Below are 20,609 nucleotides of genomic sequence, written 5' to 3'. Positions count from 1 at the left end.
GTCAGGTAAGATTTAAACTATGATTAGAAACAAATTTAATCAAAACAAAGAATATAAGCAAAGTCAATTATACAGTGCTCTAAATATATCTAAATGTATCTTACTATAATGCAGACTTAAAATAATTCTCATCCATCTGAGAGGCTAATAGCAGAAAAATTATCAATATCAATAAAGCAAAAGTCTTCCTTGACCATGCTCCCTCCAGAGGCACAAGCGCTCTTGGTTTGGTAGATTATCTTTCAGGCCATTTCCTATTTGTTTATAGTATAAAATATATACACCCTTGACTTCATATATATTTTTAATACAAATTATATACTCTACATTTTGTTCTACAGTTTGCCTTTTTTCAATACATCTTGGAAAGTTTTCAGTCACTAGATATAGATTTACTATTGTTATTTACTGCTGTAACTCTGTACTTAAATTTAATAAGGTATTAATTTTAATAGTTTTTAAAATGGGTTAATGGGTTTAGTCGTTTGACTTACAAAATCATTAATCTTTTAAGAAATAGATCAGTTAAATTTTACAATTAATATTTTACTGCATTTTCTGGGTAACAGTGCACACTATATACTAGTACAGCATGGGCAAATGCTGTATTAGTAATAATAAACTTCCCCGATGAAAGGATGGAGGGGAGAGTGGTTGAGAACATCCCAAAGGCAAACATAGTAAGAGTAATGTCACAAGCAATGAGCCAACATCTTTTTTCAATAGGATGCATCATCCCACCATGTTTGGTCACCAATCAGACAATCTTTTCTTTATTTTTATGGGTTTTTTCCCACTTCAAGTGTCAAGGATAAATGTAATCTGAAGTCAAGTTCAATTATACTCTGGCATGAATTAGGAAAAGGGATCTCATCTGTTCAAATCTCAAATCCAATCTGTTCCTTTGTATTCGTCAAAGAATGCAATAAATGGTAGATCTAACATGAAAGGAAAAAAGTTTTAAATAAAATAAAATGACAATAAGAATGTCCCTGAATCACACGATTGCTTTCCTGATACATTGTTACACATGTGACTTTAATATAAGCATATTTATTTAATGTACCGATTTGTTTGATCCAAGATATTTCCAAAAGTCGTATCTCTAAAACCTTAAAAGAGAGATTAAATCCTGAAGATTAAAGGAGTAAGATTAAATGAGAACATCAACTAATTCTGTAATACTTCTGATATTTACTGACAAACTCATGTTGCCCTATCAGCAACTTGCAGGCTTCCCTCATGGGCACTTCCCATTAGACTTCTCACCTTTTTGGGTCCTGAGTCTTACTCTGTTTCTCATGGACCATATCACTTGCATGAAGAGTTTGGCTGATAGTGAGGCTACTCCAAATCATGCCAGGGAAGATGACAAAACCCTTGCCCATGAAGTCCATGCTTTGTCCTTCGGATATATCCTGAGTCACCTTTCTAAATGTCTTGCTTTTTGCTTTTTTAGAGGTGTAGTGGGTATTTTGCTTTTTTGTTTTTTGTTTGTTTTGAGACAGAGTCTCGCTCTGTTGCCCAGGCTGGAGTGAAATGGCACCATCTCAGCTCACTGCAACCTCCACCTCCCAGGTTCAAGCAATTCTTCTGCCTCAGCCTCCCAAGTAGCTTGGATTACAGGCGCCTGCCACCATGCCTGGTGAATTTTTTGTATTTTTAGTACAGACAGGGTTTCGCCATGTTGGCCAGGCTGGTCTCGAACTCCTGACCTCAGGTGATCTGCCTGCCTTGGCCTCCCAAAGTGCTGGGATTACAGGCGTGAGCCACCGTGCCTGGCCTGTAGTGTGTATTTTGATTTCACATCAGGACATACATGTGTTTAAATAAACTTCTGGTTTCTTCATAACACGAGGCTTGAACTTCAGAATGAAATGTTAGGAAAGAAGAGCATGATAACCAATGCTACTTACAACCAAACTGTCTGCCTCACACATTTACTTTGAAAAATGTTAGTCATCCTTTCTGGGAAAAGATAAAGACCATTTACATTTACCTCCAAATTCTTTAAGGCATTATATGTGTGTCATCTTTTTTGACCTATAGGTTAAAAAAAATCCAAGCCAAAAGAAAATATAGGCCTCATGTCTTCATGTTCCCTCCTCCAGGGGGGATATTTATAATAATGGTGTCTCAGTTGCTACTTCCTCCCACATTTAATACTGACTGAGTTTGGTAACAGAAATATGCAACACTTTTTCATTTAGCGTGGAAGAATTTTGAGGTCCAATTCTCAATAAAAATATTCTTAGTATTTTTTTAGGCATTTGACCAATTTAATTTTGTATGGCTAAGACACAAGGGATATGCATGTACTTTACAAGGTTTTAAAATTGTAAAAGAGGCTGGGCGAGGTAGCTCATGCCTGTAATCCCAGCACTTTAGGAGGCCAAGGCAGGAGGATGGCTTGAGCCCAAGAGTTCGAGACCAGCCTGGGCAACATAGTGAGACCCTGTCTCTATAAGAAAAAATAAAAAAGAGAAAAAAAAACTGTAAATGATATCTTCTGCTGAATATTTAAAAACTGTACTACACATTTAAACATAAGCAGAGACTGAAAGTTCACCATTTCAATGCACTGCAGGTTAAGCACACGCTTGAAAGACAAACACTGTTAGTAAAGCTACGTGCAGTTGGTTAACAGAACTTGCAAAGCCACCATTGCCAACACTTCTGCATACAGAGCATGCTTGGGCTGCAGAATGGGCCCTGATACCTTTAGTTCTTTAAGCCCCTGCATGTATCTCCCTTCTACATCCTGTATCTGGTCCTTAAGGTCATAGATATCCTGCAGGACATAGGAATGAACCATTGCATAAAACTATGCACAAACATATCTTAAATCACAAAGGATTCAGAAGAAATGTGACTCACTTTTGTAAATTCCAGACTAAAAGCAGAGCAATCAAAGTACAAAAACATAACTCCCACTCCCAACCACTGAAAAGGGCAAATAGGTCAGGGGATAGTGGGACTGGGGGAAGGTCTAGAGTAATCAATCTAATGTTAAATATTTTCTTGGCATTAAATTCTGTTAATAACAGCATAGCAAATGGGGACAGGGCTATACATGGAGGAAAAAGCTATATAAATTATAATATTTAAAATCATACAACTTTTAATATTCTATAAATCACTTAAAATTTTTAGCATAATGCTTCACCTAGAACTAGTAAAATATACAGTAAATAAGAGACAGCAAGTAACATTTAAAATCATACAACTTAATATTTTATAAATCACTTAAAATTTTTTAGCATAATGCTTCACCTAGAACTAGTAAAATATACAGTAAATTAATAAGAGGGAGCCAATTTTAATGAATCATGCAAAAGGTTTTAAAAAATATAATAAATGAATATGAACAAAGTTTTCTTTCAATGACTTGGTTACTGGCCACAATTAACTTGCGAGAAAGGAAGTAAAGGGAAGGAAGTTAAACATTTTGAACAGAATGTCAAATGAGATATTCTATCTTGAGGATACCATTTAAATGATGAGAAAAGCACTTGCTCCAAATGTTACCATAATCCTTATAAGAAAAGTGAAACTGGTCAAATTTTAAACGGAAAACATTGTTTCCCTGTGCCTGACCTTGTTATATAAGGTCTATTCTGAGTGCTCGATTTATGTCTGAAATAACTGTACAGGGCCCTAAATACAATTCTGCAATTACAAGCAGGATCAATTATTAAAAGCTGATTATACACATTTTTGGTATTATACTTTCCCTGCCTCCTTCATTGCCTCTCCAGTAGGTTTGACTGTCTGTTAGTCATTGATTCATTCAATAGACATTTACAAAGGACCTATTAGGAGGCAGATGCTAGGATACAAAAATAACACTTCCTTCAAGAACGTCATTCTCTCAAGGAAGAAAAAACAAGTTGTTGACAAAAGCAAGCTAAGTCTAAGGCTGGAAGGCCTTGTCCTCATATCCTTTTGTCCCATTAGAATGCAGCAGTTAATGGCAAGAGTTTATCTTATTCAACTTTCCACCTGGCACTTATGTCTGGTACACAGTAAGAGCTGGTAAGAGTTCAATTAATACTGACACCTTCAAACCAATGGCCATGCTGGCCTAGGTGCTCTCCTTCTCTGCCACTGTTGCAAGCCTCTCCATCCTCCCCTCACCCCCTAACCCACTTTCATAAGTCAGACTCTTTTTCCAACCCTACCGACAATTTTTTCTTTTTTTCTTTTTTTTTTTTTTTTGAGACGGAGTCTCGCTCTGTCGCCCAGGCTGGAGTGCAGTGGCCGGATCTCAGCTCACCGCAAGCTCCGCCTCCCGGGTTTACGCCATTCTCCTGCCTCAGCCTCCTGAGTAGCTGGGACTACAGGCGCCCACCACCTCGCCCGGCTAGATTTTTGTATTTTTTAGTAGAGACGGGGTTTCACCGTGTTAGCCAGGATGGTCTCGATCTCCTGACCTTGTGATCCGCCCGTCTCGGCCTCCCAAAGTGCTGGGATTACAGGCTTGAGCCACCGCGCCCGGCCTGTTTTTTTCTTTTTTTTTTTTGAGATAGAGTCTCGCACTGTCGCCCAGGCTGGAGTGCAATGGCGCGATCTCAGCTCACTGCAACCTCCGCTTCTGGGTTCAAGCAATTCCCCTGCCTCAGCCTCCCAAGTAACTGTGATTACAGGTGCCTACCACCATGCCCAGCTAATTTTTTGTATTTTTAGTACAGACAAGGTTTCACTATGTTGGCCAGGCTGGTCTCAAACTCCTGACCTCGTGATGCGTCTGCCTCAGCCTCCCAAAGTCCTGGGATTACAGGGGTGACGAATTTTTTTTTAAAGGCTAGTCAAGTGAAGCAATGAAGGTGGAGAAGGAACAAATAAATCTATAACTGCTTGTGGTCAATTACTTGTAAACACTACTGCACTCAGATGAGCCCCTACCTACAATCTCAGTCACCACCTGTCCTCTACCTCCCCTCCAGTGAAGAGGGGACCTCCAGTCCAGGCAAGCTCATCCATCTGAGTCCTGGACTCTCCTCTCACCCACTCAGGCACTTTGATCTGTCAGTTACCCCTCTCCTTCCTCAACCTTCATCTTCTCTCTACTGGCTCAACCCAACCAAAGAAAATAATAATCGATCTCACCTTCAAAAGAAAGCTAAAATCCTTTTCTTAAATTTCTCTCTCCCTACCTATTGCCCAACCAATTCCCAGTCTCTTGTATTCACTCCAGAGCAAGTTTATCACATTTTCTCCCCTTGCAGTTTTGACTTGCTCACCTCATCCTCATTGTTGAACCACAGGGTAATTGCTCTTCTGGCCTGCAATGTTTCCTCTGACTGTGATCAAGTTATTTTTTAAGAATGTAAAGCAGATAGTATTGCTCTCCTAGTTAGATCCCATAGTTGTCAGGGTAAAACTGAATTCGTTTCAGGCTAGCATACAAGATGCTTTGTGATTTGGCCCCCCACTACTTTTCCAGCCTTCTCTCTTACATGCTACTATTCTTCACTTCTCATCCTACCCTCTGGCAACTTTGCTATACAGGTAGTTTTCTGGGTTCTCTGAATGCATCTCTTTGAGAAAGCCTTTCCCCTTCAATTTCTTTACTTGGTTAATTTTTATTTTTCCTTCAAACCTTAGCTCAGAGTTCGTCTTTTCTGAAAAGCCTTTTGTTATCTGTTCTCCTGGTCCAATTTAGATCACGCTTTTTTGAACTACCTTAACAGCCCCATTCTTGCTACTACTATTGTATAACACCACCTGGTTTTATTGGTTTGTATCAGTTTGTCTTCCCTATGAAACAGGGAAATCCTGAAGGCCAGAATGTATTTTGCCTCTTAAATCTCCAAGGCCAAGTGCTCAATAAATCTTGAATGAACGAATATACAATTTCTCTTACTACCCCTTGCTTCACAAATAGCAGGTTCAGCAAATAAAATATATATATTTTAAAGTACTCTTTTTCTAAGTAAAGGGGTTAATAAAGATGGAGACTTAATTAATGAGTCAAATTAGCTTTTCATTATCTCAGGTATTTCTGTTACCCAAATATTATTACACTTCTATTACTATGAAAAATTGAGAGATAACTATGTTCAAGCAGCTGAATACCATCAAGGCTCAAAAGACTAATAATTCCCACAATCTAGTTCTTTGTACACACACATATTTTCCATTTAAAACATGGCCAGTTGTTTCTGAGAGAATTAATTTTACATACATTACAAAGTGGTTTTTTCTGGCATCTGTAAATTAGCAGAAATTCCAACACCATCGAATTTTCAGGAAAGAGGACAGAAAAGAGAATTAACTCATCTCCTTCCTTTCAAGCTCTGAAACACCTGAGTCACACTTTTGTACCGTACTTATTTTTTAATAAAGAAATCATATTCCTTCTTTCTACTAAGTCACATTAAAGGTTAAAAGTTCCAGTATATTACCAAGAAGTCAAAAAACTGCTTTTAAAAAGAAAACCAAAAACTTCAGTTTACCCGCAATTCACTTAATGAGGTGTCTGGATCTATTAAGCTGCTGGTGTCCCCACTTCCTCGTCTGGATGAGTTTCCACTTAGAGGGGTTGTTGCTGAGGCAGAATTTCGAGATGAAGGCTAGAAAGAGAAATATGACCCTTTTAAGGCTCATTTCTTTAAAAATATGTTTGCAGTGAAAACTAAAAACAGGGCAGGGTGGTTGGGGGAAGATGTGGGCTTCAGATGAAGAAATTACCATGTGTAATCAATGGTCAATTTAGATTGGCTTTGCAGGTATCCAGGTATCCAGAGAAGGGCCCAAGCATACTAAGCAAAATTTCATGAACACAAATACCTCATTAAAATCTATAATTCATCATAACCACAAAGAAAATAGTTTTTATGAGGGTTATTTTCTAAGTTTATCTTTGCTATCCTGTAAACAGTACTGAAGTGAGGACATCAGATTAACTTAAAGCAGTTTTAGAATTTTATAACTGATACGCTAATCAGCACTTCCCCTTTTTAATTTCTGAACTGCTTATCAATCTCTTCTTTCTCTAATACTGTGTTGAGTTGATAAAGATGAAGATACTATTTGCAGCGGAGAGCAGCAACACTGGATATCACTATGAATGTAGACTGTTCTTCCCAAAATTCATTTAAACGTGAGATTATGCTATTGATTAATAAACTGCATGAATCTGTGCTGTCCAATATACTTGCGATTAGCCACATGCAGCTACTAACACTTGAAATGAGGTTAGTCCAAATTGAGAGTTGCGTATAGGATACATCCCAGATTCTGAAGGCATAGTGTAGAAAAACGAATGAAATATATCTCATTAATAATTTTATATTTATTATTTTTATTTATTTATTTTGAGGTGGAGTCTCCCTCTGTTGCCCAGGCTGGAGTGCAGTGGCACGATCTCAGCTCACTGCAACCTCTACCTCCCAGATTCACGCAATTTTCCTGCCTTAGCCTCTCAGACTGAGGAGTAGCTGGGACGACAGGCATGCAAAACCATGACTGGCCAAGTGATACACCCACCTTGGCCTCCCAAAGTGTTGGGATTACAGGCATGAGCTACCTAGTCTGGTCTAGTAATTTTATATTGATTATATGTTGAAATAGTTTGGATATCTGGATTAAATAAAAGGCACTACCTAAATTAATTTTACCTGCTTTTTTACTTTTAAAATGTGGCTACCAGAAAATTTAAACTTACATATAAGTTTCCATTTGTGGCTTGCATTACATTTCTACTGGACAGAGCTAATTTTTCTTGGGTATAGCATAAAATTAATCTTGATAAATCATCTCCCTGACTTTCTAAAAATACTTTCAGAAGAGACTTTAACACAAAGCAAATTCTAGAAAGGAGTTATTTTACTTCAAGAAACAATTTATATATAAAAGGAAAAAACATCTCAGAGTTTGCCAACACCATTCCTAAAGAAACTTCATTTTCAGTGTTTACTGGCTTCTTCTCAGGATCAATTTCCAGAGGAATGAAAATCAAATGAGTGGCCAAAAGCTAAAGAGGTGACATTCAAGGAAATAAAATGCAGTGCCTTTTCTCTTCCCAGGGCCTCACATGATTTAACTTCGAAGGAATTTTGGAGGGTCAAGGACAGGAAATAGATAAAGGGAGGAAAAGCGGCTACATCAGACCAATTGTTGTAAAATAAATAATGAACAAGTTACAGATAGCAAGTTTAATTGACCTTGAGAATTTCCCTTAGGAATTTACATACTCACTCTTGTGTAATTTTCAGCATACTGTTTGTCAGATTTTTCATCCAACTAGAAAAGAACAAAGATAAAAATCAGGAAAGATGCTTAGCAAGTTGATTTTTTTTTAGGAGGAAAAAAGTGATCTTGAGTTTTCCAAGTTCAATGATGTTTGAATCCTAAAAAATAAACAAATTAAAAATGAAATAAAAATTCCAGTTTAACATAAGATAAAATGTCAGCAACTTTAATTTTTATCCTAAGGAAGATACTGAGTAAGCAATCTATGTTTACTCAAAAGTTTAGAATTTTTGGGTAAATTTTCTGTTTAAGGTATTTAAAACACATTAAAGAAGGCTACATATAAAAAGTTTTAGCACTGCAAATGTTAATACAAAAAAACCTTGTACATATCAAAAAGAAAAGTCTGATAAAACCAAAAGCGATAAACCTTTATTTCTAAGCATTATTAGGACACAGGATACATAGATAAAGACTAGTATGCTCAGTCAAGAAAGTTCAGATTGGATTAAAGCATGTTAAATATGTCACCAAAATATTTTTCCCCACATCAAGGATTTTTTGTTTTTTCAGTAATACATGCACATGTGACTAAAAAAAAATCAAACAGCACAAACGGGTATGAGTAGGGCTCTCTCCCTACCATGCCATACCCTGACCACCACTCTCTAATAGCAACCAATCACAAAGTCTTTAAAAAATTATAGTAAGTGTCCCATACATGTTCTACACCTTCTTTTTCCCCTTACCAAGTCTCAGAGATTTGAGAAAGTACTTCATCTTTCTTCATAGCATTTAGCACTCCCTGACACTATGGTATTTATCCATTTATTTATTGTCTGTTGTCTTTCTAAAATGTAAGCTCTATATCAGTATGTTCTTTTCTGTATTCCTACTATCAAGAATAGTGTCTGGCACACAGAAGGGCTCAAACTTTGTTGGATGAATGAATAAATCGTACCCCATCTATACTAATAGACTTCCCTCATTTATTTTAAACAGCTTCATAGTAGCCTGTTATCTCAACTGGCCATAATTAAGTTAACCTATCTTCTGCTGAGAGGCCTTAAGGTTGTTTCAGACAGTGTTTCAAGAAGGGAGGTACCTTAAAAATCTAGTCCAAACCCTGAATTTTACAGCTAAGGAAAAAGACATTGAGAGGTGAAAGATTTTGCTGAAGGTTGCAGAGCTGAATCCAACCCTTAGTTTTGTAAATTTTCAATTCAGTGTTCGTATTGTTTACCTGAATATATATGCTATTTCAATTATGACTAGGAGAAAAAAGGCACATAGGGATGTAACTAAATGAAAATAACACCAACTCTGACACAAACCTTCTAGGCCCAATCTAGAGAAGAGATCTGAAAACATTTCTCAGTTAATTATTAAAACATGAAATATCATTTCTGGTTCTACTCAGATGACTTCACCCTAACTTCCACATATTTGAAAGTTTTTAGTGTTCTTTCTATTACCCACACTTATGTTTATAAATATTCTTCATTATGATTATAGTATTATGTCAGTAATATAAACACTATTTTTAGACATTTAACTCTTTGTTACTTCATGCTGTAAAAACTCTGAAAAACTAATTTTAGTTCATTTTGATTTTTAAAACAACATATAAATGTTTCAAAGCAGGTAGTGACCGCGATTGAAATGTTTTTTTTTTTTTTTTTTCTTTTTTTTTTTTGAGACAGAGTCTCACTCTGTCACCCAGGCTGGAGTGCAATGGTGCAATCTTGGCTCACTGCAACCTCTGCGTCCCAGGTTCAAGCTACTCTCCTTGCCTCAGCCTCCCAAGTAACTGGGACGACAGGCACCCATCATCATGCCCGGCTAATTTTTTTTGTATTTTTAGAAGAGATGGGGTTTCACCATGTTGGCCAGGCTGGTCTCAAAATCCTGACCTCAAGTGATCCGCCTGCCTCAGCCTCCCAAAGTGCTGGGATTATATGCATGAGCCACCATGCCTGTCCTGAAATTTGTTTTTAAATACTATACTGCCAATTATTGCCATAAAAAGGAATAATCCTTTTACACATCTATACTGCATTGCCCAATATTTAATGTATTATTCTTCAAGATGAAAGAAATATTATATTTGAATAAACTGCCTTATTTTCCTGAGTATTTTCCAACTCTTTTCTGCTAACGTGTTAAAGAGAAAAGCACGTAGCATTCAAAATTAAAAGTCTTCTAAGCTTATTTGAAATCCTTCCTCAAACCCACTTCTCACAAAAATGACCTCCAAACTCACCCAGTTTTTAACAGACTGTCCCTAGAATAATCTTACATTTTAGAGGATGCATCATGAACTAATCCATCACAATGATGACTCTACTGCTTTCACTGTCTTCTGAGAGATCCCAACTGTCACAACCCAAACTGATCACCCATCAAACCTCAGAGACTGTCAAGCCAGCAAAAATTACCCAAAGCAACCATGTCACAGTTCTCTTATTTTGGCTACACTAACTTGGTCAGTTCTCACTTCTGAGACTTGTACTATATTGCGTGCTGTCTTCCATTTAGACAAAAACCTAGGAAACTTGGTATTCTAAAAGCCCAATAGGATCCAACAGCCAAGAGTTCTACGTGGCTGCAATGCAATAACAAGCTAATGTTCATAATGATGATCCAGAGTCTGCCAGATCCAGAAAAAAGCTTTTTAAACGGAATAAAATTTAATCATATTTAATATATTAACGTGTAAAACTGTAGTTTAATAAAATATTTACAGTGCAGTTTCTTCAATACAGTCATTGGGTCTTGATCCTTTGTTAATTTCTAATTTATATATATACTAACTTGATAAAGCTACTCAAAAATTGTTTGAAAAAATACCTGATTCCACAACCACAGAAGGGAAGACATCAATCAATTTTAACAATTTCCTAAAGCAAAACTGGCTAAGGATTCCATTTAGAAATGGGTTTAATTATTAACAATCAGCAAAATCTCAGTTTTAATTAAAACACATTTACATTTGTTTGCTTTATTGTAGCCTGACTTACAAAACAGAAACAAAGCCAATGCAGAAGAAAATTAGAGGCTAGAGCCACCAAAAATATTACATAGGCTTGCAGAATCATGACCTGGCACCCTTTCTCAGCACCTCCTAGCTCAGAAGTTATAAACTATCAGCCTACAAACATATTTGGTACACAATGAGGTAATCAGAAAATGTCTTTTAAAATTCTGAATTCGTTGCCAGCATTTAAAAATCATATTTCATGTTGAAATATTTCCAGGTCATCTTTTTTTGAAAGTGGGAGGGAAGGGAGGTCTACCAACATGAAGTCCCCTTTGTATTCATCTACAAGATGAGCTGGACTACAGCATACTCTTTAAAAGAAATACTACTAGAGAAAGTTACTTGCTCCAGAGAGAGGCCCCAAAATACTGTATGCTTTGCCAGGAGGCAAAACTAAGGATAAGGTACTTATATATAACCATTTAAAAATACACAAATTGCCTGTAATCCCAGCGCTTTGAGAGACTGAGGCAGGAAGGTCACTTGAGCCCAAGAGTTTGAGACTGCAGTGAGCTATGATGGCTCCACTGTACTCCAGCCTGCGAGACAGATCAAGACCCTGTCTCTTTAAACGTGTATATATACATATGTATATTATACATATATGTATGTATATATATATACATATATGTATGTATATGTATGTATACATATGTGTGCATCTGTATGTGTGGATACACACATACATGTAAATAAACCAGTGGCTTACAGACTATAAAATAACAGGGGTTAGCCAGATTTGTAAATCCCTGCTCTAGAGAACTTTTTCCTTATGTTAAAGAGTTATAGTTAACTAGTAGGGGCAGGGGGAGATTTTTTAAACTGTCAGCATTTTCATTTATATGTAATTACTACAGTAAATCATCACAAAATAAATGTAAGGAAGACATAACTATTAATTCAGATATTATAAATTAAGAGGCTGACAGAATTCAGTTTTTAAGAGAACAGATGTAAACAATAAGTTTAATTGTCCATACTTACAGGGGAAAAAAGGGGATTACTAGCCAATTTAATAATAAGGGCAATATTTCAGGGGAATGACTTGGAAACCAGTCTTCTAACTTTGTATGCAGAGAGAGTTATTGATTAGACCCACACCAAGATGATACTGTTGTATAGCCAGATTTGAGAACCAATGATCTGGAATGCTTAAGAACCACACATAAAATTATCTTCTAGAATTAAAATAGTTCAGAAATCGCTATTTAAATACCATCAGTGAAATGCTAATTATAAATAATTATTTCTTCATTTAAAAACTACTGTCTAATGTTTCTATTAAGAAATGTTGGCTGGGTGCAGTGGCTCATGCATGTAATCTCAGCATTTTGGGAGGTTGAGGCGGGTGGATCATGAGGTTAGGAGTTCAAGACCAGCCTGGCCAAGATGGTGAAATCCCATCTCTACTAAAAATACAAAAAATTAGCCAGGCGCAGTGGCAGGTGCCTGTAATCCCAACTACTTGGGAGGCTGAGGCAGGAGAATCGCTTGAACTCGGAGGGTGGGGGTTGTAGTGAGCCGAAATCGTGCCACTGCATGCCAGCCTAGGCGACAGAGTGAGACTTTGTCTCAAAAAAAAAAGAAATGTTGGCCAGAAGTGATGGCTCACGCCTATAATCCCAACACTTTGGGAGGCTGAGGCAGGTGGATTGCTTGAGGTCAGGAATTCGAGACCAGCCTAGGCAAGACAGCAAAACCCTGGCTCTACAAAAAATATAAAAATTAGCTGGGCATGATGACACACGCTTGTAGTCCCAGCTACTTCGGAGGTTGAGGCGGGAGGATCACTTGAGCCCAGGAATTTGAAGCTGCAGAGAGCCGTGATCGCGCTGCTGCACTCCAGCCTGGGCAACAGGTCTCAATCCTGTCACCAAGAAAAAAAAAAAGAAGAAGAAAGAAAGAAAGAAAAATGCCACCTCTCACCCCCTCCAAAGTGCTTGACAATCAGTACAGTCAGTATAGCCTTGGTCCATGGGCAAAACAACACAAAGCCAGCAAGAGGAGAAGCATCAGAGAGATAATCAGGCTGTTATTTTGAGATGCGCAGGTAGATCCTAAGTTGTTGGCTGGAGTTCCTTCATTAAGACAAATGCCTGAAGGACAACCTTTCCTAAATTCAGTTCCTGATGAATATGGAAGCAATGGATAGGCACACTTCTTCAGAACAATGCCATAATCCAAATATTTAAAATATATTCAGATTCTTCCTGGTTAGTACAAATTAGTGACACTTTACTAAGTGGTATATTTCATTATTCAACTTTCTAAGTCTACCTATCACTTTATAGATTCACTAAAATCAAAAAGGAAAATAATTTTTTTAACCAATAAGGAATGTCTGAATAAGGGTTAGGTATTAGATGATACTAAGGAATTACTTATTTCATTAGTGATGATAATGATATAAGAGATCTGAAAACATATTCAGTTACAGATACATATTGAACTATTTATTGAGAAATGACATGATGTGGAATTTGCTTTACAATAATTCAGGGAAAAAAGGAGGGAAGGGGGAAGAAATCAATGAAACAAAATTGGCAAAATATTGATAATTGTTGCAGATGCTGATGGGTTCTATGTGGAGATTTTTCCACAGAGGGGGAAAAAGTTTTTTTAAAAAGGGACATATTAATAAATACATTCCAAAACAGAGCAAATGTATTTGATTTTAACATGTTCAAACAATTCTTTCTTTCTTTGTTTTTTTTTTTGAGATGAAGTCTCACTCTGTTGCCAGGATACAGTGCAGTGGCGTGGTCTTGGCTCACTGCAACCTCCACCTCCTGGGTTCAAGCAATTCTCCTGCCTCAGCCTCCAGAGTAGCTGGGACTACAGGTGTGAGCCCCACACACAGCTAATTTTTTTGTATTTTTAGTACAGATAGGGTTTTACCACGTTGGTCAGGCTGGTCTCGAACTCCTGACCTCAGGTGATCTACCTGCTTTGGTCTCTCAAAGTGCTGGAATTACAAGCGTGAGCCACTGTGCCCGGCCCAAACAAATATTTCTTAAGACAATAGATCAAGTTCCCACTTTTATTATAAAATAGCTAACATATTAGCTGTTAGTCACAAGCCTGGGACAACATAACCAACCACCCCATGCAATACACTCACGCTGGACAAATCTGGGATACTGATGTCATCCACCTCGGAGACAACACTTCCCCTACGATTGGAGCGACTGAAATAATCAGCGGCAGAAACCTTTCAGTCAGAAAAAAAAAAAATGAGATGCTTTAAAAGTTAAGAAAAAAAGAAAGAAAAAAAATAAGAACATTGGCCAATTAGAGAAAGTCTTTTTAAAATTTTGATGTGTGATAAAGTATCAAGAAATAAAATAAGGCAACTGCTGCAATTAACCTACTCAAAAAAATAAAGGGGTTCCTAAATGAAATCACAGCTCTACAATCAGCTTTTTTACTCATCTTAACTAGAGTCCTATGCTACAGAGAACATTTACTCCCTGAGGACCAGCAAATCTCTCATGTTTAAGATATTCATCACCCTGAACAGAAGCATTTCAAGGTTAGTATCTACCTCTACTATAATTCTCAAAATTTATAATTCATTATAGCTATCAATTCTGTTAAGAATATATATGCTGAATGCAGAATTATTCACAGGGTGTTTACTGCACCTTTTCTCAGTTTACACAGTTCCCTCTTTTTTATATTCCCAAAGACCAGGAAATGTAGGACAAAATAAAGAAGGAAATGAACTATACTGGCCTCTTTTTGGTTCCCCAAACACACCAGTTCTCCCTCACCTTAGGCCTTGGCACTGGCCTAGAATGCTCCTCTCCCAGCTCTTCAAGTAACTGGCTCCTCACATTTCACGTCTCAGCTCAATGGTCAGTTTCTCAAAGAAGCATCTCTAATCACCCCATCCAAAGGGTCACCCACATACATACTGGCCCCTCCATATTCCCTATCACATTACCTGTTCTCTTCACACTCCCTGACATTTCTTTCTTTTTCTTTCTTTACTAGCTTATTTTCCATCTCTTTCACTAGGATATAAACTCTATGCATAAAGTCAGAAATCCAGTCTGACTGGCTTAAAATAGTATTCCTAGCACTCAACACAGGGCTTTGAATGTAACAGGCACTCCACAAACATTTATTTAATTTTAAAGTAAGTGATTTTTTTTTTTTTTTTTTTTTTTACCTCATTCATCATCTATTCCTTACTTCAGCTGACTGTTTGCCTTGCTTTAAAATATTTCTCAAGGAAGGGAATTCAGAAGCCCATCCACAGAGATAAAACAGGCTTACAAGTATGAAGTTTTGCTAAGGACCAATACAATCAAGCAATGGTATTTTTATTCACAGTAATAATAATATAACTTGCATTTATAGATACTAATATTTATTGGCACCTATCTGAGAATTTTGATAGGTATTTTCTACATAGTATTCCATTTAATCCATATATTAAGCTTACCTACAAAGGTAGTATTAACATCCCCAATGTACAAATAAAGACACTGCCATTTACACACTAATAGGTAGTAGAAGTGGATGCAAGCCCAAGCATCATTATTTAGAGTCCCTGCCCTTTCCACTCCACTGCGTTCCAAGGTGTTTTTAGGTATTGTGGCAAATATTCCTCCTTCAGTTGTAAGCATGATCATTAGCTGGTTTGCTAAGGAACTACAACTGCTTTAAATAAATGAATTTTGGTAACAAATCTCTCCAACATTTAATGTTCCCCTTCTCTATGAAAACTCGGGTTTATAATCTTTCACATAATGTAACTCATGTTAAATGGTCTATTTTTCTTTAAGGAATTACAGCCTCTTATGCTCTTTATTCTAGCTCTAAGCTGACATACCATCCTCAACAATGTATTTTCCAAACCAGTTTCTTTTTTTTTTTTTTTTTTTTTTTGAGACGGAGTCTCACTCTGTCGCCCAGGCTGGAGTGCAGTGGCCGGATCTCAGCTCACTGCAAGCTCCGCCTCCCGGGTTTACGCCATTCTCCTGCCTCAGCCTCCTGAGTAGCTGGGGCTACAGGCACCAGCCACCTCGCCCGGCTAGCTTTTTGTATTTTTTAGTAGAGACGGGGTTTCACTGTGTTAGCCAGGATGGTCTCGAACTCCTGACCTCGTGATCCGCCCGTCTCGGCCTCCCAAAGTGCTGGGATTACAGGCTTGAGCCACCGCGCCCGGCCACCAATTTCTTAAATATAACTAAAATGTCATCAGTTTTCTGTAAAATTTCCAGCTTCATTAAAGAATAACCTGAAATTATATCATTTGTATTCTAACATAGCTATTTGTTCCCTCTACAATTATTACCCAATTGAATGTCTAAGACTAGAATTTTTAAATTTTGTCATCAGCAATTCTTAAATTCACCAGCTTTTTTTTTTTTTTTTTGAGAGGCAGAGGCTCATTTTGCTAACCACGCTGGAGTGCAGTGATGCAGTCATAGCTCACTGCAGGCTCAAACTCCTGGGCTCAAGCAATCCTCCCACCTCAGTCTCCCAAGTAGCTGGGATTAAAAGCATGAGCCACCGTGCCTGGATTACAGGTCTTAACAGATGGATAAACATCGGTTAAATGTAAATACAACAATATAGAAAGCAATTAATGGTAACATGATTTGTAATCCATAGTTATGAGTTTTATACAATATGGAAACATTAATTTTGCTGAAGAAATTTGTCTTTGGTGAACTGCACACACATGTATGTGCATAAAACAGCAACAAAGAATAACAAGTAAAAACTTTTCAAATAATGACTCACTCCTAAGAGATGTAAAAAGACAAGTTATTAATGAAAGTTTGCACAGCCCACAGAGAATGTGTGTTCTCAACAGGTTTTATAAGGCAAATTATTTATATAACTAAATTTGAAGAAAATGCTCTTATTGTCAAATGCAAATTTCACTTTCCAACAGATTTCACACGAGCATGCATTGTTGTTATTTAAAACTCATCTTATTTATCTGCATGCAAATCACGCTCACCACACTCTCCCTTTGTCCACGACTGGCACGACCAGAAGACACAATGCTTGCGGTGTCATCATTGGTAAACTATAGATATTAAATGCAGATAATGACAAAGATGCAATTTTGCTATGGTGTTACCTCATTATAAGCACATTAAGGAAGATTTTGAGATGCATACGAATAATGATATAAGCAGCATAATTGGTATAATCTATTGTGCACCCTATATATTAATAGAAAAGCTGGTACAAGGCATAATAAACTGCTATTAAAAATCAGGAGAGATTTCCAAAAAGCACAAATAAAGTAAAACCTTACCTTTTATTTAAGTTAAATTAAAGAAAGCCAGGTGTGGTGGCTCACGCCTGTAATCCCAGCACTTTGGGAGGCCAAGGCGGGTGGATTGCTTGAGGTCAGGAGTTCAAGACAAACCTGACCAACATGGTGAAACCCCGTCTCTACTAAAAATACAAAAATTAGCCAGGCATGGTGGCAGATGCCTGTAATACCAGCTACTCGGGAGGCTGAGGCAGGAGAATCGCTGGAATCTAGAAGGCAAAGGTTGCAGTGAGCCGAGATTATGCCACTGCACTCCAGCCTGGGTAACAGAGCAAGACTCCATCTCAAAAAATTAAAGAAGGGGAGGTGCATAAGTAAGCCAACTGAAACCAACTAGGGATTTCATACTTTTAAACCTCTGGGCCCTTTGGAATCCTATCAGGGGTCAATAAATATACTTAATGTTTTTGCTTGAGAGAGAAAATAAAAGAATATTTTAAAGTGAAACAATGTAAGTCAATGACAGAAATTCCTACAACAGGGACAACAAAGTGATGGTTCTTATTTTCCTTTATTCATTACTATGCAACTAGTGGAGATGTTGCTAACATCACCCTACATGGCTCTGTCATCTTCTTGCTTTACCAGCCAAAGACTCATCTTCAGTATGTGTAGTTTATCTCCATTCTAACATCACTAAGAAAACATTCTGGCATCACTAAAATAGTTATTCTGACCCCAACCTGCAAATGAAATAGGATCTAGCCAGCCTATAAGGATAAAATCCTACAAGTGAATGAAAATATAAGCTGCGTACAGTAATACATACCTGCAGTCCCAGCTACTGAGGAGGCTGAGGCAGGAGGATTACTTGAGCCCCAGAGTTCGAATCTAGCAGGGCCCCACAGAAAGCTACCCTCTCTAAATAAAAATTATAATTAGGCCAGGCACTGGTGGCTCATGCCTGTAATCCCAGCACTTTGGGAGGCCGAGGTGGGTGGACCACCTGAGGTCGAAGTTTGAGACCAGCCTGGCCAACATGGTGAAACTTGGGAGGCTGAGGTGGGAGAATTGCTTGAACCTGGAAGGTGGAGGCTGCAGTAAGCCAAAATCGTGCCACTGCACTTCAGAGACTGGGTGACAGAGCGAGACTCTGTCTCTAAAGAAAAATATATACGTATTAAATTTTTAAAAATTATGTGTGTATGTGTATAAAATCAAATTTTATTTGCAAGTGACCACCACACTCAGGAAACTAAAAATGCTACCAGGTCCAATAATTGCCAAGTGAAATTTTATTACAGGGTAGGTTAGAAGTAAACTTCCTTCTTATGTGAAAAAAGTTCTTACCTTCTTAAACATCCCTGTGTAACTTTTGTTAAATACAGCAGTGGCATTTTTAAGCAGTGCCACTTGGAAATGGTAGAACTGAGACAAACACATATGTAAAAGAAAACCCATATAGCTCACCTATTCCACTTCACAAATTAACCTTTGATGTCCTTTAAAAAACTGCTTTAATTATTTCTCTAGTTTTGACATTATCAAGGATAACAAGGTAGCTCGTAAGTCATCATTTGCCATTGGGAATGTAAACCAGTACAGTCCTTTTGGCAGACAACATGGTAATTTACATCATAATTTAAATGCATATCCTCTTTGACCCCATCATTTCATGATTCACAATTTACCTTGCAGATTTACCCACGTAAATATACAAAAATATACTTGGATAAGAATGGTCATTGTATAAGTGTCTATAGTAGCAAAAATATGACAATCTAATGTCTATCACAGAGAAATGACTTTTTATTTTTTTATTTTTTTTTGAGATGGAGTTTTGCTCTTGTTGCCCAGGCTGGAGTGCAATGGCACGATCTTGGCTCACCGGAGATGGAGTTTTGCTCTTGTTGCCCAGGCTGGAGTGCAATGGCATGATCTTGGCTCACCGCAGCCTCCGCCTCCGGGGTTCAAGCGATTCTCCTGCCTCAGCCTCCCAAGTAGCTGGGATTACAGGTATGTGCCACCACGCCCGGCTAATTGTGTATTTTTAGTAGAGGTGGGGTTTCACCATGTTGGTCAGGCTGGTCTTGAACCCCCGACCTCAGGTGCTCTGCCCGCCTCGGCCTCCCAAAATGCTGGGATTATAGGTGTGAGCCACCGTGCTCGGCCAGGAAATGACTTTTAAAATGTATACTTACGCAGTAACGGAATATATTGCCATTAAAAAGAATGTGCTAATATGAAACTATCTCTAAGAGACATGAAGTAGAAAAACTAAGGGACACAGCTTACTTGTTTAAAATTTTTATCAAAAAAAGAAAGAATGAAATTTATTTATAGGTGCTGATACAGAAAACTACTTTAAACAAATAGCAGTATGTAATATGAACCTATTTGCACTCAAAATAAAGAGCACTCATATATGCATAAAATATCTATGAAAGGTTATTGAAGAACAGAGATTACATTTGGGGAAGGAAAATGGGGAAGGAGGGGTCTGGGGAATTTTACTTTGAATTTTCCTTAACTAATATTATTTTTACAAATTTTAAAAAATACTCCAGAAAAATTAGGTAATTATAATTGTCCCAGTTTTGTCTTTTGTATAATTTTTTTTTAATCAGTTTGTTTTATTTCTTCTCCTTTCACTGCACTGATAGAAGTGCTGGCAAGCACGGTGAAATGGCTGAATGTGCAGAATGTAAAGATGGAAAGGAGAAACACAGGATAGTCAACCTATACACTGAATTATCACCACTGAAAGACAAGAAGTTCTACACAAATGAAAATTAAATATAAAAACTTAAAAAAATATAATGGCACTGGTTAGAGACTCGTTTAAGAAATTACATGCTAAGTCACATTTATAGAGAAATCACCAATTATTAGGACAAATTGGTGCTTGAGTTTATGTACTAAGGGAACACCTAATCCGTACACAACAAAGTGAATCACACCATATCCTCAATATTCTAAACAGTGAGTACAGATTAATGCAACAATCAAAAATTTCTACAAAGCATGCAGAGACTAGACAGCTCACCACTGGACTGCTTCGGGCTGAACTTGTTCTTGATGAGTAATAACTGCATTCAGATGGCTATAAAGTTTTCAAGAAGAAAGGTT

General features: G+C 37.4%; 1 protein-coding gene across 21 annotated transcripts in view; it reads right to left on the bottom strand.

Annotated features, from left to right (window-relative positions):
- LRRFIP2 (LRR binding FLII interacting protein 2) overlaps positions 1–20,609 on the bottom strand; it is a 129,042-nt gene that overhangs the window by 34,645 nt on the left and 73,788 nt on the right. For 10 of the 21 annotated variants that reach the window (XM_030930805.1, XM_030930801.1, XM_030930828.1 and 7 more), the window contains 6 exons: positions 20,527–20,583; positions 17,217–17,285; positions 14,358–14,447; positions 8,203–8,247; positions 6,459–6,575; positions 2,720–2,791 (listed from right to left, as the gene is read on the bottom strand). In XM_030930805.1, the coding sequence (XP_030786665.1) occupies positions 2,720–2,791; positions 6,459–6,575; positions 8,203–8,247; positions 14,358–14,447; positions 17,217–17,285; positions 20,527–20,583 (450 nt within the window). The remainder of the gene's footprint in view (positions 1–2,719; positions 2,792–6,458; positions 6,576–8,202; positions 8,248–14,357; positions 14,448–17,216; positions 17,286–20,526; positions 20,584–20,609) is intronic. The other 11 variants (XM_030930820.1, XM_030930824.1, XM_030930851.1 and 8 more) reach the window with 4 other exon arrangements.

Source organism: Rhinopithecus roxellana, chromosome 1 (assembly GCF_007565055.1).
Source record: "Rhinopithecus roxellana isolate Shanxi Qingling chromosome 1, ASM756505v1, whole genome shotgun sequence".
Lineage (NCBI taxonomy): Eukaryota > Metazoa > Chordata > Mammalia > Primates > Cercopithecidae > Rhinopithecus > Rhinopithecus roxellana.
This window is presented reverse-complemented; position numbering and strand designations above follow the sequence as displayed.